Source organism: Saccopteryx bilineata, chromosome 2, assembly GCF_036850765.1.
Source record: "Saccopteryx bilineata isolate mSacBil1 chromosome 2, mSacBil1_pri_phased_curated, whole genome shotgun sequence".
Taxonomy (NCBI): Eukaryota; Metazoa; Chordata; class Mammalia; order Chiroptera; family Emballonuridae; genus Saccopteryx; species Saccopteryx bilineata.
The window spans coordinates 293,199,820-293,220,088 of record NC_089491.1 but is presented as its reverse complement, the minus strand read 5'-3'; the positions used below and the strand labels follow the sequence as shown (position 1 = coordinate 293,220,088).

General features: G+C 38.8%; 1 protein-coding gene across 1 annotated transcript in view; it reads right to left on the bottom strand.

Moving 5' to 3' along the window:
- Nucleotides 1–20,269, bottom strand: part of HMCN1 (hemicentin 1) — a 431,303-nt gene that overhangs the window by 179,444 nt on the left and 231,590 nt on the right. Inside the window, exons 24-29 of the mRNA XM_066261348.1 lie at nucleotides 19,657–19,929; nucleotides 17,048–17,143; nucleotides 13,967–14,161; nucleotides 12,168–12,298; nucleotides 11,850–11,997; nucleotides 8,113–8,239 (exon numbers count right to left, since the gene is read on the bottom strand). Of these exons, the coding sequence (XP_066117445.1) occupies nucleotides 8,113–8,239; nucleotides 11,850–11,997; nucleotides 12,168–12,298; nucleotides 13,967–14,161; nucleotides 17,048–17,143; nucleotides 19,657–19,929 (970 nt within the window). The remainder of the gene's footprint in view (nucleotides 1–8,112; nucleotides 8,240–11,849; nucleotides 11,998–12,167; nucleotides 12,299–13,966; nucleotides 14,162–17,047; nucleotides 17,144–19,656; nucleotides 19,930–20,269) is intronic.

Here is a 20,269-nt window from a genome sequence, read left to right as displayed (position 1 = left end):
GCCAAAATTTCTACCTCATTTAGGAAAGAAAAACTAAGAGTATAAGAGCTTCAGGCCAACTAATATTATTTTAAAATCAATATTTTTATAATATATGGAAAAGTATTCACAATAGAATGAATGGTTATTACTTACTAATGGCAGTGACCATGCCAACTTTTTCAAAAAGTAGATATTGTAATAAATATAAATGGTTTTGTACTCATAAATACTGAAATATATTTATGACAAAAGCAGCTCATGTATACTTGTCCAGGAAGTCATTTTCTACCATACAGAGAGTCATTTACTGACTACTATAAAATGCTCACTTTATTTAATTGGCAGCAGCTTTATTTAATTCTTGAAATATTCTGGTTGTTAAAGTCTATGATACCTCAAGAGTCATACCTTTAAAATCCATTGATCTTCTTTTAGGAATACTCATGGGTTGTTTTTTAAAAGTTGCAGTGACTTAGCCCCATGAATTAGATGCATTGCTATATTCATAAGCCACTAGTCAGACTACAAGATTAAATGGAACACATTTTCTATGGTAGCATCCTTTACTATTTCATGGTATGACATTTTGTATGAAGTTCTCAAAAGGAAAGACATTAAAGTAACTTAATTTAATACATTTTAACTGTTTAAAGGAAGTAATGAGATGAGGTTGCTCAAATTTAAGTAACTCTAAAACTTTTACAGATTGTTAATTATGCAAGTAACATAATTTAAACAAGCAAAAAAAGTAAGCATTACCATAAGAAAAGGTCTCCTTGGTTTATTACCCCTAATGTGAGTCTTTTCTCTATTCTTACCATTATCAGTTTGGTTTGTAGTCTTCCACATGCTTTTCTAAACACATTCAGTCATAAATGTATTTCCAAAGAAGTCTAAAGATCTTATATAAAACTAGTTTTGTGTTCTTAGTCTACTTTTCACTCAACAATAGCTATGGAGACATTTTTGGTATATATACAGTTTGATCTTACTCATTTTAGTTGCTGCATAATGTTCCATAACATGCCCATTCCATGAGATATCAACCCATTTTCCTAATGTGGTACTTTAATACAGTTTTCCCTTTCTGCCATCACAGTGTTGCAAGGAATATTATCTTATCACCCACGCCTTCCTGTGGACACCCATGACTGCTTCCTGCTCCTAGATGCTGCAAGAAAAACCACTCCATGACAGCATCTGAGCATTCAGATGACCACCGACATCAACCCACTGCCTTTCACAGCACTACTTCCCATTCTCCCCAGCAGAAGGCTGCACCTGATTTCCCACCCTCCAGCCAACACTTGAAATTTTACTTTTTTTTATTTTTGCCAATCTGACCTGTGAATAACAACATCACACTGCTTTGGTTTGCATTCTCCAAATTATTGAGGGTGAGCGTCTTTCAATATATTTATTGTTTACCTAATATATTTTTAATTGCATGCTCATACCCTCCATACATTTATCTACACTGTTGTTTGGTTTATTGATTTGTAAAAAGTGTGCACACAATCCTCTGTTTTGCACACTACAAACTTTTACTCGCAGCTACTGTTTTACACACCTGATCTCAGGAACTAGACTCATACATGAGTTGTGACCACGCTGTGAGAAATGAGCAGTACAAAGCTCCTGAGCAATACAAATCACGCAGTTGTATCAGTGTGGGCAAACCTCAGCAGCCCTTGAACTTGAGGTTGAAGAAACATGTGGTTGCTCTTCTATGGTTGTTCCTTTTTGCCCATATATAGAACTAGCTTATGTATTCATCGTGCTGTCATAAACAAATTTTCTTTTTTAATAATTTGAACAATTGCATATCAAGGCAAAATTATCACTGCATTTGAGTGTTGCATTTTCCATTCTTAGTCTGTAGACAGACCAGTGTATAATAAATCTCAGTTTCTCTATTTTTTTTTAATTTTTTTTTATTATTATTAAATTTAATGCAGTGACATTGATAAGTCAGGGTACATATGTTGGGAGAAAATATCTCTAGATTATTTTGACATTTGATTGTGCTGTATACCCCTCCCGCAAAGTTAAATTGTCTTCTGTCACCTTCTATCTGGTTTTCTTTGTGCCCCTCCCCTCCCTTAACCCCTCTCTCCTTCTTCACCCCATCCCCCCTCCCCCAACCCCCCGCCCCTGTTGCCATCACATTCTTGTTCATGTCTCTGAGTCTCATTTTGATGTCCCTTCTATGTATGGATTCATCTCAGTTTTTTTTCTGATTTACTTATTTCACTCCGTATAATGTTATCAAGGTCCATTCATGTTATTGTAAATGATCCGATGTCATCATTTCTTATGGCTGAGTAGTATTCCATAGTATATATGTACCAAAGTTTTTTAATCCACTCGTCCTCTGACGGACACTTGGGCTGTTTCCAGATCTTCGCTATTGTGAACAATGCTGCCACAAACAAGCGGGTACATTTCTCCTTTTCGAGCCATTCTATGGTGTCCTTGGGGTATATTCCTAAAAGTGGGATAGCTGGGTCAAAAGGCAGTTCGATTTTCAGTTTTTTGAGGAATCTCCATACTGTTTTCCACAGTGGCTGCACCAGTCTGCATTCCCACCAGCAGTGCAGGAGGGTTCCCTTTTCACCACATCCTCGCCAGCACTTATTCTGTGTTGTTTTGTTGATAAGCGCCATTCTGACTGATGTAAGGTGATATCTCATTGTGGTTTTAATTTGCATTTCTCTAATGATTAGTGATGTTGAGCATTTTTTCATATGCCTATTGGCCATCTGTATGTCCTCTTTGGAGAAGTGTCTATTCATCTCTTTTGCCCATTTTTGGATTGGGTTGTTTGTCTTCCTGGTGTTGAGTTTTACAAGTTCTTTATAAATTTTGGTTATTAACCCCTTATCAGACATATTGTCAAATATGTTCTCCCATTGTGTAGTTTGTCTTTTTATTCTGTTCTTGTTGTCTTTAGCTGTGCAAAAGCTTTTTAGTTTGATATAGTCCCATTTGTTTATCCTGTCTTTTATTTCACTTCCCCATGGAGATAAATCAGCAAATATATTGCTCCGAGAGATGTCGGAGAGCTTACTGCCTATGTTTTCTTCTAAGATGCTTGTGGTTTCACGGCCTACATTCAAGTCTTTTATCCATTTTGAGTTTATTTTTGTGAGTGGTGTAAGCTGGTGATCTAGTTTCATTTTTTTGCAGGTAGCTGTCCAATTTTCCCAACACCATTTGTTAAAGAGGCTGTCTTTACTCCATTGTATTTCCTTACCTCCTTTGTCAAATATCAGTTGTCCATAGAACTGTGGGTTTATTTCTGGGTTCTCTGTTCTGTTCCATTGATCTATATGCCTGTTCTTATGCCAGTACCAGGCTGTTTTGAGTACAATGGCCTTGTAGTATAACTTGATATCAGGAAGTGTGATACCTCCCACTTTATTCTTCTTTTTTAAGATTGCTGAGGCTATTCTTGTCCTTTTTTGGTTCCATATAAATTTTTGGAATATGTGTTCTATATCTTTGAAGTATGTCATTGGTATTTTAATTGGTATTGCATTGAATTTATAAATTGCTTTGGGTAATATAGACATTTTAATGATGTTTATTCTTCCTAACCATGAGCACGGTATATGCTTCCACTTGTTTGTATCTTCCTTGATTTCTTTTATCAATGTTTTGTAATTTTCCGAGTACAAGTCTTTAGTCTCCTTGGTTAAGTTTACTCCTAGGTACTTTATTTTTTTGGTTGTAATTGTGAAGGGGATTGTTTCCTTAATTTCTCTTTCTGACTGTTCATTGTTGGTGTATAAAAATGCTTCTGATTTCTGAGTATTGATTTTATATCCTGCCACTTTGCTGAATTTATTTATCAGGTCCAGTAGTTTTTTGACTGAGACTTTAGGGTTTTCTATATACAATACCATATCATCTGCAAATAATGATAGTTTTACTTCTTCTTTTCCAACTTGAATGCCTTTTATTTCTTCTTCTTGTCTGATTGCTGTGGCTAGGACTTCCAGGACTATGTTAAATAAGAGTGGTGAAAGGGGGCACCCCTGCCTTGTTCCTGATCTTAAGGGTATTGCTTTCAATTTTTTCCCATTGAGTATGATGTTGGCTGTGGGTTTCTCATAGATGGCTTTTATCATGTTGAGGTATGTTCCCTGTATTCCCACTTTGCTGAGAGTTTTGATCATGAATGGGTGCTGGATTTTATCAAATGCTTTTTCTGCATCTATTGAAATTATCATATGGTTTTTCTCCTTCTTTTTGTTTATGTGATGAATCACATTGATTGATTTACGAATATTGTACCAGCCTTGCCTCCCCAGAATAAATCCCACTTGATCATGGTGTATGATTTTTTCCATATATTGTTGGATCCGGTTTGCTAATATTTTGTTGAGGATTTTAGCATCTATATTCATCAGAGATATTGGCCTATAATTTTCTTTCTTTGTGTTGTCTTTGCCTGGTTTTGGAATCAGAATTATGCTCGCCTCATAAAAGGAGTTTGGAAGTCTTCCTTCCTCTTGAATTTTTTGAAATAGTTTGAGAAGGATAGGAGTTAGTTCTTCTTTGAATATTTGGTAGAATTCCGTTGTGAAGCCATCGGGCCCCGGACTTTTCTTTGTTGGGACTTTTTTGATAACTGTTTCGATCTCCTTTGGTGTAATCAGTCTGTTTAAGTTTTCTGATTCTTCCAGATTGATTTTTGGAAGATTGTATGTTTCAAGGAATTTGTCCATTTCATCTAGGTTGTCTATTTTTTTGGCATACAGTTCTTCATAGTATTTTCTTACAATATTTTGTATTTCTGTTGTGTCAGTTGTTATTTCTCCTCTCTCATTTCTAATTTTATTTATTTGAGTCCTCTCTCTCTTTTTCTTGGTGAGTCTACTTAAAGGTTCATCAATCTTGTTTACCTTTTCAAAGAACCAGCTCCTAGTTTCATTGATCCTCTGTATTGTTTCTTTAGCCTCTATGTCATTTATTTCTACTCTGATCTTTATTATTTCCTTCCTTCTACTACATTTGGGCTTTACTTGCTGTTCTTTTTCTAATTCTTTTAGATGCAGGGTTAAGTTGTTTATTTGAGCTTTTTCTAGCTTCTGAAAGTGTGCCTGTAGTGCTATGAACTTCCCTCTCAGCACTGCTTTCGCTGTGTCCCATAAATTTTGAGTTGTTGTATGCTCATTGTCATTCGTTTCTAGGAACTTCTTTATTTCTTCTTTGATCTCATTCTTAATCCATTCATTATTTAACACCCTGCTATTTAGTTTCCATGTGTTTGAGAATTTTTGAGCTTTTCTGTTGTGATTCATTTCTAGTTTCATGCCGTTGTGATCGGAGAAAGTGCTTGATATGATTTCAGTCTTCTTAAATTTGTTGAGAACACTTTTGTGCCCTAACATGTGGTCTATCCTAGAGAATGTACCATGAGCACTTGAAAAGAATGTATATTCTGCTGCTTTAGGGTGAAATGTTCTGAAGATATCTATTAAATCGAGTTGATCTAGTGTTTCCAATAAGTCTGCTGTTTCTTTGTTAATTTTCTTTCTTGAGGATCTATCTAGTGATGTTAGTGGGGTATTGAAATCCCCTACTATTATAGTATTGCTGTTGATCTCGCCCTTTAAATCCATCAAAGTCTGTTTTATATATTTGGGTGCTCCTATATTAGGTGCATAGATATTTATAATAGTTATATCTTCCTGTTGGATTACTCCCTTTATCATTATGTAGTGGCCTTCTTTATCTCTTACTATATCCTTTGTTTTAAAGTCCAATTTGTCTGATATAAGTATTGCTACCCCAGCTTTTTTTTTCATTTCCGTTTGCATGAAACGTTTTTTTCCATCCTTTTACCTTCAATCTGTGTGTGTCTTTTGTTCTAAGGTGTGTCTCTTGTAGACAACATATGTATGGGTCCTGTTTTCTTATCCACGCAGCTACCCTATGTCTTTTGATTGGATCATTTAATCCATTTACATTTAAGGTTATTATTGATATGTAGTTGTTTATTGCCATTTTCTTCTTTAAAGGTGTATTCCTTTTTTTTTTTTTTTTCTGTATTCTTTTCCCACTTTATCTGTTTACACCAGGCCCCTTAATATTTCCTGCAGCATTGGTTTGGTTGTAATGAATTCCTTGAGTTGTTTTTTGTCTGGGAAGCTTTTTATTTCTCCTTCAATTTTAAACGATAGCCTTGCTGGATAAAGTAGTCTTGGTTGTAGGTTCTTGTTCTGCATTACTTTGAATATTTCTTGCCATTCCCTTCTGGCCTCAAGTGTTTCTGTTGAGAAGTCAGATGTCATCCTTATGGGGGCTCCTTTGTAGGTGATAACTTTTTTTTCTCTTGCAGCTTTTAATATTTTCTCTTTATCGCTTAGCTTTGGTATTTTAATTATGATGTGTCTTGGTGTAGGTTTCTTTGGGTTTCTCTTTAATGGAGTCCTCTGTGCTTCTTGGATTTGTGAGAGTTTCTCTTGCATTAATTTAGGGAAGTTTTCAGCTATGATATGATTGAACAAAGTCTCTATTCCTTGTTCTTTTTCTTCTTCTTCAGGAACCCCTATGATGCGGATGTTATTTCTCTTCATGTTGTCACAGAGCTCTCTAAGAGTTTCCTCTGACTTTTTGAGTCTTTTTTCTCTTTTCTTCTCTGCTTTCATGCCTTCATTCCAGTTGTCTTCTAACTCGCTGATTCGATCCTCTGCTCTATCGATCCTGTTTTTAATTCCTTCCATTGTGGTCTTTAATTCTGATATTGTATTTGTCGTCTCCAACTGATTCTTTTTTATACTTGCTATTTCTTTATTTAGGTTTTCAAACTGCCCCTCCATTGTTGTTCTAAGATCCCTAAGCATCCTTACAATCATTATTTTGAACTCCGCATCTGGGAGTTTGATTATTTCCATATCACTCAGTTCATCTCTCGAAGGTGTCTCTTGTGGTTTCATTTGGATTGCACTCCTTTGTCTTCTCATCTTCTTTTTTTTAATTTTTTTATTTGTAGAGGTGGTTGAGTCTAGGCTTGGTGTTGTCTGCCTCCAGTTTTCAGTTGTGTTATTTTTAGGTCTTCGTGGGTTGGTATCAGCTATTATTTGTAATCCACTTTCGGATTTGGGCAGCTTTGAAGTCTTGATTTGTTTGTTTTCTTAACAGGTGATAGTCTTGTTAACTGATCTCAGCAGGGGGCTTCCTTGAAACTGTAACCAGGTATGCTGTGGGTGTAACCTGAGACACTGAAGGTCTCTTCCACCAACTAATCTCACTGGGGGCAGGGTTTTTTCTCAGCTTCAGTAGGGGGAGGTGTATCTCAGATCTCCATGGAGACCTGAGTTACTGCCCCTCCTCCCCACTTCTTGTTTTCAGCTGTGTCTTGTTGTGCTGATTGAAGCTGGATAGATGTCTGGAGATCTCTGATCCGGAAGCACTTCAGCTCTGTTTTGTGAAAGGTTCAGTTCCTCCCCCAGCTATGGCCGCCTCCAGCACGAATGAGTCAGCTTTTTTATTTTGTTTCTTGCATACCTTAGCCCCTCACAGTCTGTCCCTCTCCCTGTCTTTTCCACTTGGGAGATAAGCTGGTCTTTTCAACCCACCTTGCTCCCTGGTTGCCAGGCAAGTGGCTGTGAGCAGTAGTTTCTGCTCTTTTTCCTCTGTGAAATCCTCTCTGGGCTCTCAGCCTCACCCCCCTCCTTCCGTTCCTGTAAGCAGAGGAGATTCAGGCACTCCTTACCAGGATTATTGTGGCTTCCTCTTTGCTCCTTGGTTTTTGAGAGCTGTTCTTGCAGTTCAGTGTTGGTTTTTCATGCTGATTTTTTCTAAATTGATTTGTATTCCAGTTTGGTGTTGAGAGCTGGGCGTCTGTGCATCCGCCCATTCCGCTGCCATCTTCTGAATCTCAACTCTCTATGTTTTTAAAATAAAATCCCCAGCAATTCTAAAGAGCCTTGTAATTCATAAGAATGAAAGGCGTTATAGGACTTTGAGACCACTGTTTGAGCTATGTGGCTTTTGTGTCATGTTCATTGAGTAATTCTCCATGTGGTAAAATAATTAAGAGGGAGAAAATCCACATACATTTACATATCTATTTCCTATCACTTGGACCTTGGCAACAAATAAAGAAAAGATACTCACTTGCCATCTTTGAACCAGTCAATAACTGGGAAGGGAGTGCCTTTGACCTGGCATTCAAGGGTGGTGTCGTGGTTGAGGACAACTGAGACTTCATTTGGGGAGTTGGCACCTATTATGGTGGGTGGGACTTGAACAAAGACATTTTATTATGAAAATTTATAACTTTGCAAAATGAGTGTGTGGGGAGAAGCGGTCAGATAATGATTTCTACTGTATTTTAGCAAGATCTTACTGTTAAAATTATCACACAATAATCCCTTTTCATATTACATCTATAGAACTAAATGTTAAATTCAGATATAGGTACACATTCATGAAAGAGTTGATAGAAGGACAATTCTTGGTAGCATAGAACTCATTTCACTCATTTTGAGGAGTGTGAAACCCAAGTACAAAAAAAGTTTAGAATTATAAGTGAGCAATGAAATATATATAATACAATTTATTACTGCTATATATTTTACATAAAGAATGACATAACCAACATCAATGTTAGAATGTTCAAATTATCACATATTACACTATAGTGCTGCTTGAAATATGCTATCCTTTCCTCTTTTACAGGGCTCCTCTGCTAAAATTGGATAGGAGTATAATGTTGACCGTGCTAGTTTTTATTCTTGAATTAACAAGAATATTGGAAAGTTCCTGTACACTTTCCTGACCTTCTAATCTGCCCCCTTTGCATCATGTTAAGATATTTCTCATCTTCAGGAAAATAAAGGGTTTCATTTTCAGCCACTGACCAGTTTTATCAGGGAGGGGTGTGATCAGGTTTACGTTTTAAGACAGGCATGGCCAACAGTTTTTGTCCCCAGGCCAGATTAGAAAGAAAACTTTTTTTCACGGGCCAGATGAAATATTAAAATTAAAAAATGTAAAATACAAAAATGATTCGCTTAAGGAAACATAATTTTATTATGTAATTTGTTTATGAATAAATGTAGCTCTGGCCGGTTGGCTCAGCGGTAGAGCGTCGGCCTGGCGTGAGGGGGACCTGGGTTCGATTCCCAGCCAGGGCACATAGGAGAAGCACCCATTTGCTTCTCCATCCCCACCCCCTCCTTCCTCTCTGTCTCTCTCTTCCCCTCCCGCAGTCAAGGCTCCATTGAAGCAAGGATGGCCCGGGCGCTGGGGATGGCTCCTTGGCCTCTGCCCCAGGCGCTAGAGTGGCTCTGGTCGCAGCAGAGCGACGCCCCGGAGGGGCAGAGCATCACCCCCTGGTGGGCAGAGCGTCGCCCCTGGTGGGCGTGCCGGGTGGATCCCGGTCGGGCGCATGTGGGAGTCTGTCTGACTGTCTCTCCCCGTTTCCAGCTTCAGAAAAATACAAAAAAAAATAAAAATAAAAAAAAATAAATGTGAGTGAAAAAATTTTAATATACACTATTATTTTAATAAAAATATTTTTTAATGAAAATATAATTACATTTTGTATAAATATCCAAACTGTATCGCAATCAATCAAAACAATATTTAATTAATAGAATGAGCTTGAAGGGGTTATATCGCAAATAAAACAATTATTTCGTTTTACAAACAGTCTGGACATGTCTTCAGTTATCATCTGCAGCTGTTGTCTATGCTACAATGCCACTTGATTCAGCACACTTGACCACAAAAAAACGAGCCTGACCAGGCGGTGGCGCAGTGGGTAAAGCGTCGGACTGGGATGCGGAAGACCCAGGTTCGAGACCCCGAGGTCGCCAGCTTGAGCGCGGGCTCATCTGGTTTGAGCAAAAAAAGCTCACCAGCTTGAGCCCAAGGTTGCTGGCTCAAGCAAGGGGTTACTTAGTCTGCTGAAGGCCTGCAGTCAAGGCACATATGAGAAAGCAATCAATGAACAACTAAGGTGTTGTAACGCTCAATGAAAAACTAATGATTGATGCTTCTCATCTCTCCATTCCTGCCTGTCTATCCCTCTCTGACTCTCTCTCTCTGTCGCTGTAAAAGAAAAAAAAAAAAAAAAAACGAATTGTTTGAACTTGGGTGCGCACTGGCAAACTCTGCCTAAAAGAATGTGGGTTTCACATTGCTGCTAAATGTCAAACAGTTCATATTGAGTACAGAAGAGTACAAAAGTTGTAAATTGTTATAATGGAATTTTTTAAAAACTAAAGAAGTATCGCGAATCCATTCAACCAATTATTGGAAGTTAACCCTAGATTAGTCACATGTGGAATTCTTTTCTGTGTATCATTATCTTCTTAAATATCTCAATTTCCAAAAATCAGAGATGCTTCTGCTTCTGAGTAGCTGAGATTTTAAAGTTGCGGAGAATATTAAAAAATTTAATCGCAGGCCTCATAAACTCATTACGCGGGCCAGATGCGGCCCCTGGGCCGTATGTTGGCCATGCCTGTTTTAAGACCACACTGGCTGTTGAATGAAGAATGGATTCCCGTGGAAAAGAGTGGATTAAAGGGAGCACTATGGAGGGTATTATACAAGGTGGGATAAAAACAGGTTTACAGTTGTGAATACAAGAAACACAAAACCTACTTTTGCCTGCCCTGTATTAATTCAGCTTATAAATGATACTTTCACAGCAGAAATGGAAAGGAGTAAATAATTCAACATGGAATTAGGAAGCAGATTTAAAAGGACATAGATTTAAGGCTCAGGAGGAAAAAAGGAAGAATGAGTACCAGGTTCTGGCAGAAGCAAGTGGATGGCTGGACGTGCTGGTCGCTATGATAGGGATCAGTGAAGGTGACCAGAACAGACATTCATTGAAACCATTCTGTTTACCATGCCACAAAGATATTTAAGTCAAGATACTGTGGAGAAGATTATGTGCATACACTAGCGTTCACAGAATAAATCTGGGCTGGAGATAAGAATTTGGGAATCATCAGCACATAGACTTCAAAGCAAATGAGTGTGCCAAGAGAAATGCCAGTGAGATCAATGGCAGAAAAGATTAGTTTTTATAGCCAATACTTCAATATAGTAACGGTAACATAGGAAATGCAAAGTACTTCAGGCTTGAAGAAGATCACTGAGATTATTTTTATGTTATAACAGGTTTGTATGGTAATTTTAATGCAACACCATTCCTAGACCTATTTCCACCCCAGACTTATAAATCATACACATGACTATTTTGATGAGCAAAATATTGAAAAGAGAGGAAGTCATCTTATCACTGTGTAAACTGAAATTGGCAAATATAATTTCAGACACTAAAATAATAAAAGTTTAAATTTATGCTTACCATTTAAAAATTTAAAATGTTTTGTACCCCAATTTATTACAGCCTGTTCTCAGAATTTCGCCCCTTAATTAGAATCAGAGCTGAGGTGATTTAGTTACAAAAATTAAACAGAATGCAGGGGAAGGTGCATTTTCCACCATCCCCAGTTCAAGTGCAATCTAGCAGCTTCAGGAGATGTCGACAGCATGAATGAGTTTTACTTTGCACCATTCTATACAGTTACTTCCTAGAGGATTTCCTGCCCATCTAACTGGAGAAACTGACAAGAGTAGTATTAATAATTTACTATTTTATGTACAAAATAGTATCAAACACCCATAAACTTCTCTGTATGATAAATAATTGAAAACTTTCAAATTTCCACAAACTATGATTCTGTTTAATATATATTTAACAACAAAAATGATCCTGATATGAATAATTGTTCTATCAATGTATTTTTCTCCTTACTTATTCAGTCAGCTCTAACCTGTATAAGAAATGCCCCTGATTTGTACTGTTTTTGAAAGAATGTTTTCCTTACCTAGCACATTGATGTTGAAATACTTCTGAGAAGTGCCTGCCACATTAATCGCTTTGCAGGAATATCTCCCCGCATCCTTTGGAGCGGCTTTGAAGAGCTTTAATGTCTTCCCGTTGTTCACAATCTGAATAGTGCTGCTTTCAGTCACCTGTAAGGGTCAAAATGGTCAGTGTTATGTCCAATCCTAATAAGAATGCATAATCAAAAATTCAAGGAAAAATTTTATATTATTACTAAGAAGAAAGTCATATCTGAATGATTTTTTTTTTTCCAGAGGCAGAGGCAAGACATTATGCAAGTGTGGATGTCTCCATTTACCTGGACATCATCTTTGTACCACGTAATGATGGGAGATGGAGTCCCTTCAACTTCACAAAAAAGATTGGTCAGCTGATTGACCAACACGGACACATTTGTTACTTGTTCTTTATCTTTAATTACAGGAGGAACTGCAAAAAGAGAGGAGTCACGGCTAGGTTATTTTATAATAAATATGACATCATATAAAGTTTCTTTGCACAGGCCTTTAGAAAGAAAATTCTGGGATAGCTGATAGCTAGAAAGGCTGGTCATATTTAAGCATATGCCTTAATAGAAAATGAAAAGTCTTGGCCAATACATTTTAAGTAATCCTTACTGAATTTTTACTTCATTATTTCAGAGTTTTGACCTGAGAATACCCTTTAGGATACATTTAAGGGAGAACCTATTCAGTGCATATATCACTCAAAATACGAATTGCTAGGGTCTTAATTAAATCACATGGACTTCACTGCTTTCCTGATAGGAGTCAATATTGCCCAGGGTCTGTGGAAGCCAAAATCCATCCAATTTTATTTATTTATTTAATTTTTCTGAAGTTGGAAATGGGGAGGCAGTCAGACAGTCTCCCACATGCACCTGATCAGGATCCACCTGGCATGCCCACCAGGGGGCGATGCTCTGCCCATCTGGAGCATTGCTCTGCTGCAACCAGAGCCATCCTAGCGCCTAAGGCAGAGGCCACAGAGCTATCCTCAGCGCCTGGGCCATCTTTGCTCCAATGGAGCCTTGGCTGCGGGAGGGGAAGAGAGAGACAGAGAGGAAGGAGAGGGGGAGAGGTGGAGAAGCAGATGGGCGCTTCTCCTATGTGCCCTGACCAGGAATCGAACCCGGGACTCCTGCACACCAGGCCGATGCTCTACCACTGAGCAAACCTGCCAGGGCCTTCAAATCCATCCAATTTTAAAAGATATACAGATTTGACAAAATGACAAAGGTACAAGGTTTTCATTGGAGTGTTATTTATAATAGCAAAAACTGGTAATAACCTAAATATTTGTCATTAATAGAGGAAGGTTAAGTAAATAGCATAACTATAAGTGGCATGTATGTAGGTTTAGTACGAGTTAAGGAATATTGAATAGATAGATCTTTTTAGTGACACAGACAAGGTGCAGAGTAATGGATATAAAATGAGGATAAAATGCATATTTATATTTCTTTGCATATGTATAAATATCCCTGGAAATACACACACACACACACACACACACACACACACACACACACAGCTAACAACTTTCTTTGGCCCTAGGGAGAATTCGTAGATAGATCAGCCCAGGGTCATGAGACTTATGGCTATGTATCTTTTTTTTACCATCTGAATTTTGAATGATATAGATGACGGGATTAAGCAAAGGAAAAATAAAAACAAAATTTAGTCACAGACAATAGTATGGTGATTACCAGAGGGAAAGGGGGGTTGGGGAGAAGTAGAAGAGGTATTGGGGTCTGAATGGTGATAGAAGGAGACTTGACTTGGGCTGCTGAACACACAGTACAATATACAGATGATGTATTAATAGAACTGCACACCTGAAACCCATTCAATTTTATTAACCAATGTCACCCCAATAAATTAAATGAAAATGGAAAAATAAGTCACAATCAAAAATTACATTACATTTTAATAAAATTAGTCAATCTTTAATTGCAATCAGATCACCAGTTTTTTGTTTGATAACATTACTATTCACATTAACATTAAATACTACACTGAGAGAATAACATATTATAATAATTTGAAAATGTCACATACTCAATTATACGACTTGAGCATTTTTAGTGGTATTTACCATGGACTTTGAGGTTATATTTTTTTTCTGTGGTCCCAGCTTCATTGACTGCCACACAGATGTACTCCCCATTGTCATACGGTGTAACAGAAGCAATAACCAACAACGTGCCATCTTCTAAGATAGAAACACCAGGCTCTCTGCCTGTCAGCTCTCTACCATTTCGTAACCACTTGATGGTTGGTTTTGGGGTACCTAAGAAAGGAATTAAAACCGAGTGACATTTTACCACAAAGTTAGAAATCACCATTAAATATCAAGTATATTGAGGAGAAACAAAATTTTTGTCATGAGTATCTTTTATACCCTAATATACTATGCTACTTTTGAGATCCTTCTCCTGGCATGGAATTTTAAAGAGCATATAGTATTTAACATCTTTATTTCCTGATTAGTCTTAAGAGACTTATGAGCTCTAGTGTAGAGTCTGATCAAAGGTATTTTTATCAAGATGTTCAGATGATTGCAAGCAAAGTGAAGCATTTTCTTTAGCGAGTTCACGGTGCTTAGCAAGGAAAAACTATGTTAATCAAATAGGCTTGATTTATGAGGAGGTTTTGGATGAAAACAAAGGAAGAGTGAAAATAAGATACTATCACAGGAATAAACACAAAAATTGCCCAACCAAGAAGAGTGCACAAAAGATGTAATGGAATGATGCTTTGTAATTCACATTTTAAATAGGCTTGATAGAGCAGAGGGGAGGAACTTCTACTGTCCACACATCTTCTGGAGGCCTCATATTGTTAAACCTAGGACAATAGAATAAATCTTGACCCTTTTTTTTTTCTGAAAAGAGCGTTTATAAAGCAGTGAGTAGAATTAATATCCTGGATTTTTTTTTTTTTTTCCCGAAGCTGGAAACGGGGAGAGACAGTCAGACAGACTCCCGCATGCGCCCGACCGGGATCCACCCGGCACGCCCACCAGGGGTGATGCTCTGCCCACCAGGGGGCGTCGCTCTGCCGCGACCAGAGCCACTCTAGCGCCTGGGGCAGAGGCCAAGGAGCCATCCCCAGCACCCGGGCCATCTTTGCTCCAATGGAGCCTTGGCTGCGGGAGGGGAAGAGAGAGACAGAGAGGAAGGAGGGGGGGCGTGGAGAAGCAAATGGGCGCTTCTCCTATGTGCCCTGGCCGGGAATCGAACCCGGGTCCCCCGCACGCCAGGCGGACGCTCTACCGCTGAGCCAACCGGCCAGGGCCCCTGGATTTATTTTTATATGACCAACAGTGTGATAGGCTTGTGTGTAAAAGTGATGAAACCATTCTGAAGGGCAGAACAGAGCCAAAAGGATATCCTGGAAATAGACAAACATTAACTTTGTACTAAGAATGTATTTATTTAGCAAACACTGTGTCAGGCACTCTTATAAGTACCTTAAAATTTACTTATTCTTTCATAAAGGCAGAAGTAAAGCACATTAATTAAAATTAATACATAATACATTGCTAATAATTTTACATTAAAGGACAATAAAAATATGAAAGAATGGTCATATAATCAAAGATAAGTACAAAAGAATGGCAGGAATATAGATAATGTGTCATTAAGGCTAAACTCAAATTGAGTTAAGGAATTATAAAAGTTGACAATGAAAATTGTATTTGTGAGAAAAATAAACATAGGCCTATTTCATTGTTCTACTGACTGACAAGGAAGAGAAGGTGACCTGGTGGCTTGCCGCCGTCCATGTTGTCAAGGAAAAAAAAGATAAAATCGTTTCCTCATTTCTTTATATCCCCCTCATTCCTTTATGGATTTCACTCAGACTTCTCACTTAATATTTGTTGAGTTAATAACTGAAAGAGTAAACTAACAAGCAAAGAAATAAGTTGCATTATCTTTCATTTATAAACGGTAGAAGCATGGACAAAATGAAATTCATTGCAGAAGAGAACAAACAGGCATCAAGCTAGCTTACATAAACCATATCATTCTATCTCCAGTGGAAATGGGGAACAAGGAAGAGGAGGTTTGACAACATGGAAAAGGGAAGTCCAAGTCAGCTCAGAAGTCAGGGGTCCAAGTGGATATCAAGGAGCAACAGTGACCAATGGCGGGGGTCTAGCAGTAGTGAGAACCCACAGTACTTACATGAACCCAAACCCTTCCAAAGGTTTCCTCTGCAAGCCTTGCCTCCTTCCCTCACTAACTCTGGGAATATGAATTGATAATTCTTTCGACATTGAAAAGCTTGTTAATGTTATTTTTTAATGTTGGTAGAAATAATCATTGGTGAGAGCTACTGTTGAGAGATGCGAAACCTCGCGACAGAAAGAGAGGCACCAGGCCTATCAACTGCCCCAGAACAACTGCCAAGAGGTGCCCATCAGGGGGACTAATGGTCCCAGCGCATGGGGCCCTTCAGGAGCTTCTGAAAAGAACCCTGCTTGGACTTTGCCAGAACTGCTTCCAACCATTTTGGGTCATTGAAACGAATGCAGACATGAAAGAAAAGAGGTTCTTAACCACCTGGTGGGCATCCACAGTAAGGTTGAGAGTGAGTGCCTCTCTCACATCCCCCAGAAGAGATAATAACAATCTCCTGCCAGGACACATGGTAGATAGAAATTCAAGGAGAGAAGGGGTTGGACAAGTCTCAGAGGGCCAGGTTGCAGCCTGGCTCTAGAATTACCAGTAGAGGGTATATCTAAGAAAAGAGCTTTATACAAGAGAAGTATCCAGAACAAACAAGGAATAGTACTAATTTATATTTTAAACTGAGTGAGATCAATGTGGTTATTGTGAATAGCCCGAGGGGCCACATTTTATGGAGAAGTCTTGTCAAAATAGAATGAACTGAGAAGTAATGGGAAAGAGCAGAAACGACAAGGAAGACACGCTAGATGAGAGAAGTCTGAAAGGGCAAAAGGCCTTTCACTGAAGGAAAGAAAATTCCCGAGAGGAACAAATACCTATTCAAAGAGCTGTTATTTGAAGGAGGGATTGGTTTCCATTACACCCAAATATTAAAACAAGGACTCACAAGTAAAATTTTATAAACTGATGTCTTAGGCTCAATGTAGAATTTTGGAACAACATTACATACTCCAATGCTCATGCATCTAAATACTACACACCTTTCGCAGGACATGGAAATGCAATGCGCTGATTGGCCACTCGTTCTTGGAAAGGAGAGTTATACGGAGGTTCTAGATCTTCTAGTGTAGGTGGTTCTATTAAAAAAAAAAAAGCATTATCACAGGCTTTCTGTGGGCAATATCAAACTCTCCCAAAGCATCACTGACCATCTACATTGGTGAGTTGATGTCTTTCCTAGTTCTTGTAAATACAACTCATATTTCTAACTCCCAGACATTCCTATCCAGACATGACCCAGGGATCTAAAACTCCTAACATTCCCGCAAAAACTCGTTATTGAGTGCTTCCCACCATCCTGTCCTGTTTCCTTTATTCCTTCAGCTAAGACACCATGCTCCACCCAAAGTCTGTGTCTTTTTCCCTTACCCTGGCCTCCACATCCAATCAGTCACATAATGCCATACACTTCACACACCTGTACCTTCCCCACTACCCTACTGTCACGTATTCCAAACCCTTAAAGAGCTACCATATTTTCCCATGTATAAGATGCACCTTTTTTTGAAAAATTTGGGATCTAAAAACTGGGTGTATCTTATATAGTGGTTGGAGATATTTTTTTATTTGCATTTCCCGCTTTTTCGCATGGATGAGGAATTGTATAAATTTTATGATGAATCAAACTTGAGTTCAATAACTTTATGCAATACATTTTTTTTTTCAAAATTCAGGCCCCAAAATTAAGGTGTGTTTTATATATGGGAGCATCTTATATATGGGGAAATATTGTATTTCAATAGGTTTCTCATTGGGGTCTTTTCCTCAAACATGTGCCCATGTGGATTCATATTCCACAGAGCCCTCAGAATAGTCTCTCTGTGCCACAAGTCTCCACATGTGGCTTAACCGATTATAGTAATTACTCTTATTCATTTTGTCTGTAGGATAAAGTTGTACACCTTTCTTCAGTGCACCCTCAGTGCATCCAAAGTCTCACGATCCATTCATTTCATGTATACATGTGGGATTCACTCCACATCCTTCACTCCCCAAGTGTAATCCATCACTATTTCCTGGTGCTTTCCGATCCTGATTATTTTCTGAGTCCATCCCACACTTTCCATCAGTCCCAATAACATCATCTTTTGCCGGAAACCACTTCAAGTCTCCCGGTGCTTCTTCTCACCTTTTCTAGCTAAACCATTCTCAGCCCAGAGAATGACCTTTCAAAAACAAACTCTGCCATATCACTTCCCCAATAATACGGCCTCTAAGTCTTTTCATTGCACTTAAAATAAAGTCTAAATACCTCACTCTGGGTCCCTAGATCTCAGATAACCTGGCTCACGATCACGTGTGCAGCCTCAGGTTGCTCGGCATTCAGTCTGGAAAGCAGGCATCTTTTATTGACTGAGTTATTGATTTACTCCAGTGTATCCAGACTGCCACATTCCCCCCTTTCCCATTCTATGTTCTTTTCCTGGAAGGCTCTCCCCGCCGCATTCTACTGCACCCCTGCCTGTCACCTAACACATTTCTAACCATTCTTCACATCTCAACTGGCATGTCCCTACCCTAAGGAGGGCTTCTTTGATCCAGCTTTCTGTTATAGATGTAGATATTGCTACCATTCCAGGATGGCACTAACCAGTTTGTAATTATGAGATTATTTTACAATGCCCATCTCTCCCTTTAAAATATAACCATAAGTGCTTGAAGTTTACTGAGTGGATGAGTGAACTGGAGAAACTCTCCAACAGCGTCTTGGCTGCACATCCAAAAAGAAGTGCAACGTAACAGGGACAAAGTATTGAGTACTACGCTAAGTACGACACCTGCTTATCTTTCCTTCTTATCTCCGCACTGGTGGTCTCCCTGACCAGGAATGCTCTGCCCCTTGATTTCCACATGGCTGGTTTCTCACTGTAACAACATCTCACTCTAAATATCACCTTCTCACAGAAGTCCTACCTGAGGATCCAAACTAAAGTAGCCAAGTGCTGGGAGCCTCACCCCATCTTAATTTTCCACCTAGCACTTCTCACAATGTGTATTTTTATTTGTTTGTTTGCCCGCTCTCTGCCTATTCCCAGTAGAACAGCTCACACAAGCAGGTGCTTTTGTCCTTGTCACTACTTTCTCCTCACTGCCTACAACGGGATAAACACCTGCTAGGAGCTTGGTAAACATCTGTAGCTTGAAGTAATAATTATTGATCTTTAAACCCTCTAAACAAGGCCAACCAACACCATGATAGGGAACTGTGGAACTAGATTTTCAAGGGATCAATGCTGAGCACACGCTACTATTATGAGGCAAAATCCTACTCCACCTCGCTGTACACACAATTTCTCCTAAACCAAAGACAGTGGGTGGGGCAGTGATTTAGGATTGACTCCATCATCTACCTCATTCATTAGCAATTTCATTTTCAAAGGTAAACATGCAAAAACAGATACAGGTTTAGTAATGGTGTGGTTTCACTGCTTTCTGTAATGGTTCTCCTGTCAGAGTTAACTGAAGAGCCATAAAGGTTACAGAAATCTTCTGAAACTGATCCAAGACTATCCAAGACAACCTATTTTGTATATAGATTCCAGGGATCTCCCCCCCACTCTCCACCCCCACCTATGCCCCCCCAAATCACCTTGGACATGGAGTGTTATCTCTGTTTCATCGCTGCCTGCTATGTTAGCAGCAACACAGGTATATATGCCTGCATCTGAAAGCATGGCCTGGCTGATGCTTAGCGTTCCGCCCAGATGGTTAACATGCTGCATTCCATCAACCAGCACGGCGCTGCCACCTTTAAACCACGTGATCACAGGAAGAGGCGTGCCCTGAGCACTGCATGGAATGTCCACTCTTTGACCAACTTGGACTTTCATAGCTTTAGGGCCACGCTGTATCTTTGGAGGAACTGGAAAAAATATAGGCATTAATAATCCAATATTTTAATTTTTTCCTTCCTTTTCTCACTGTAAATGAGAGCGCCTTACCAAGAGGCAGTGTGGCAAAGCGGAATAACCTCGGTTTGGACCCAGGGTCGGGTCACTTACTAACTCTGTGATCGAAGGCAAGAGAGTCAATTTCTTGAGACCTGTTTGTTCGATAATCCCAGCAAAATAACCTCTTCAACACCAGCGTACAGCAAGGACTGTGCGACATAATAAATACGTAAACTCCAGGAAGAGCAAACATTTTAAAATGTTAAGTTTCCTTTCATTTGTAAATAATTCAAGGTTTAAAACCCACTTAAA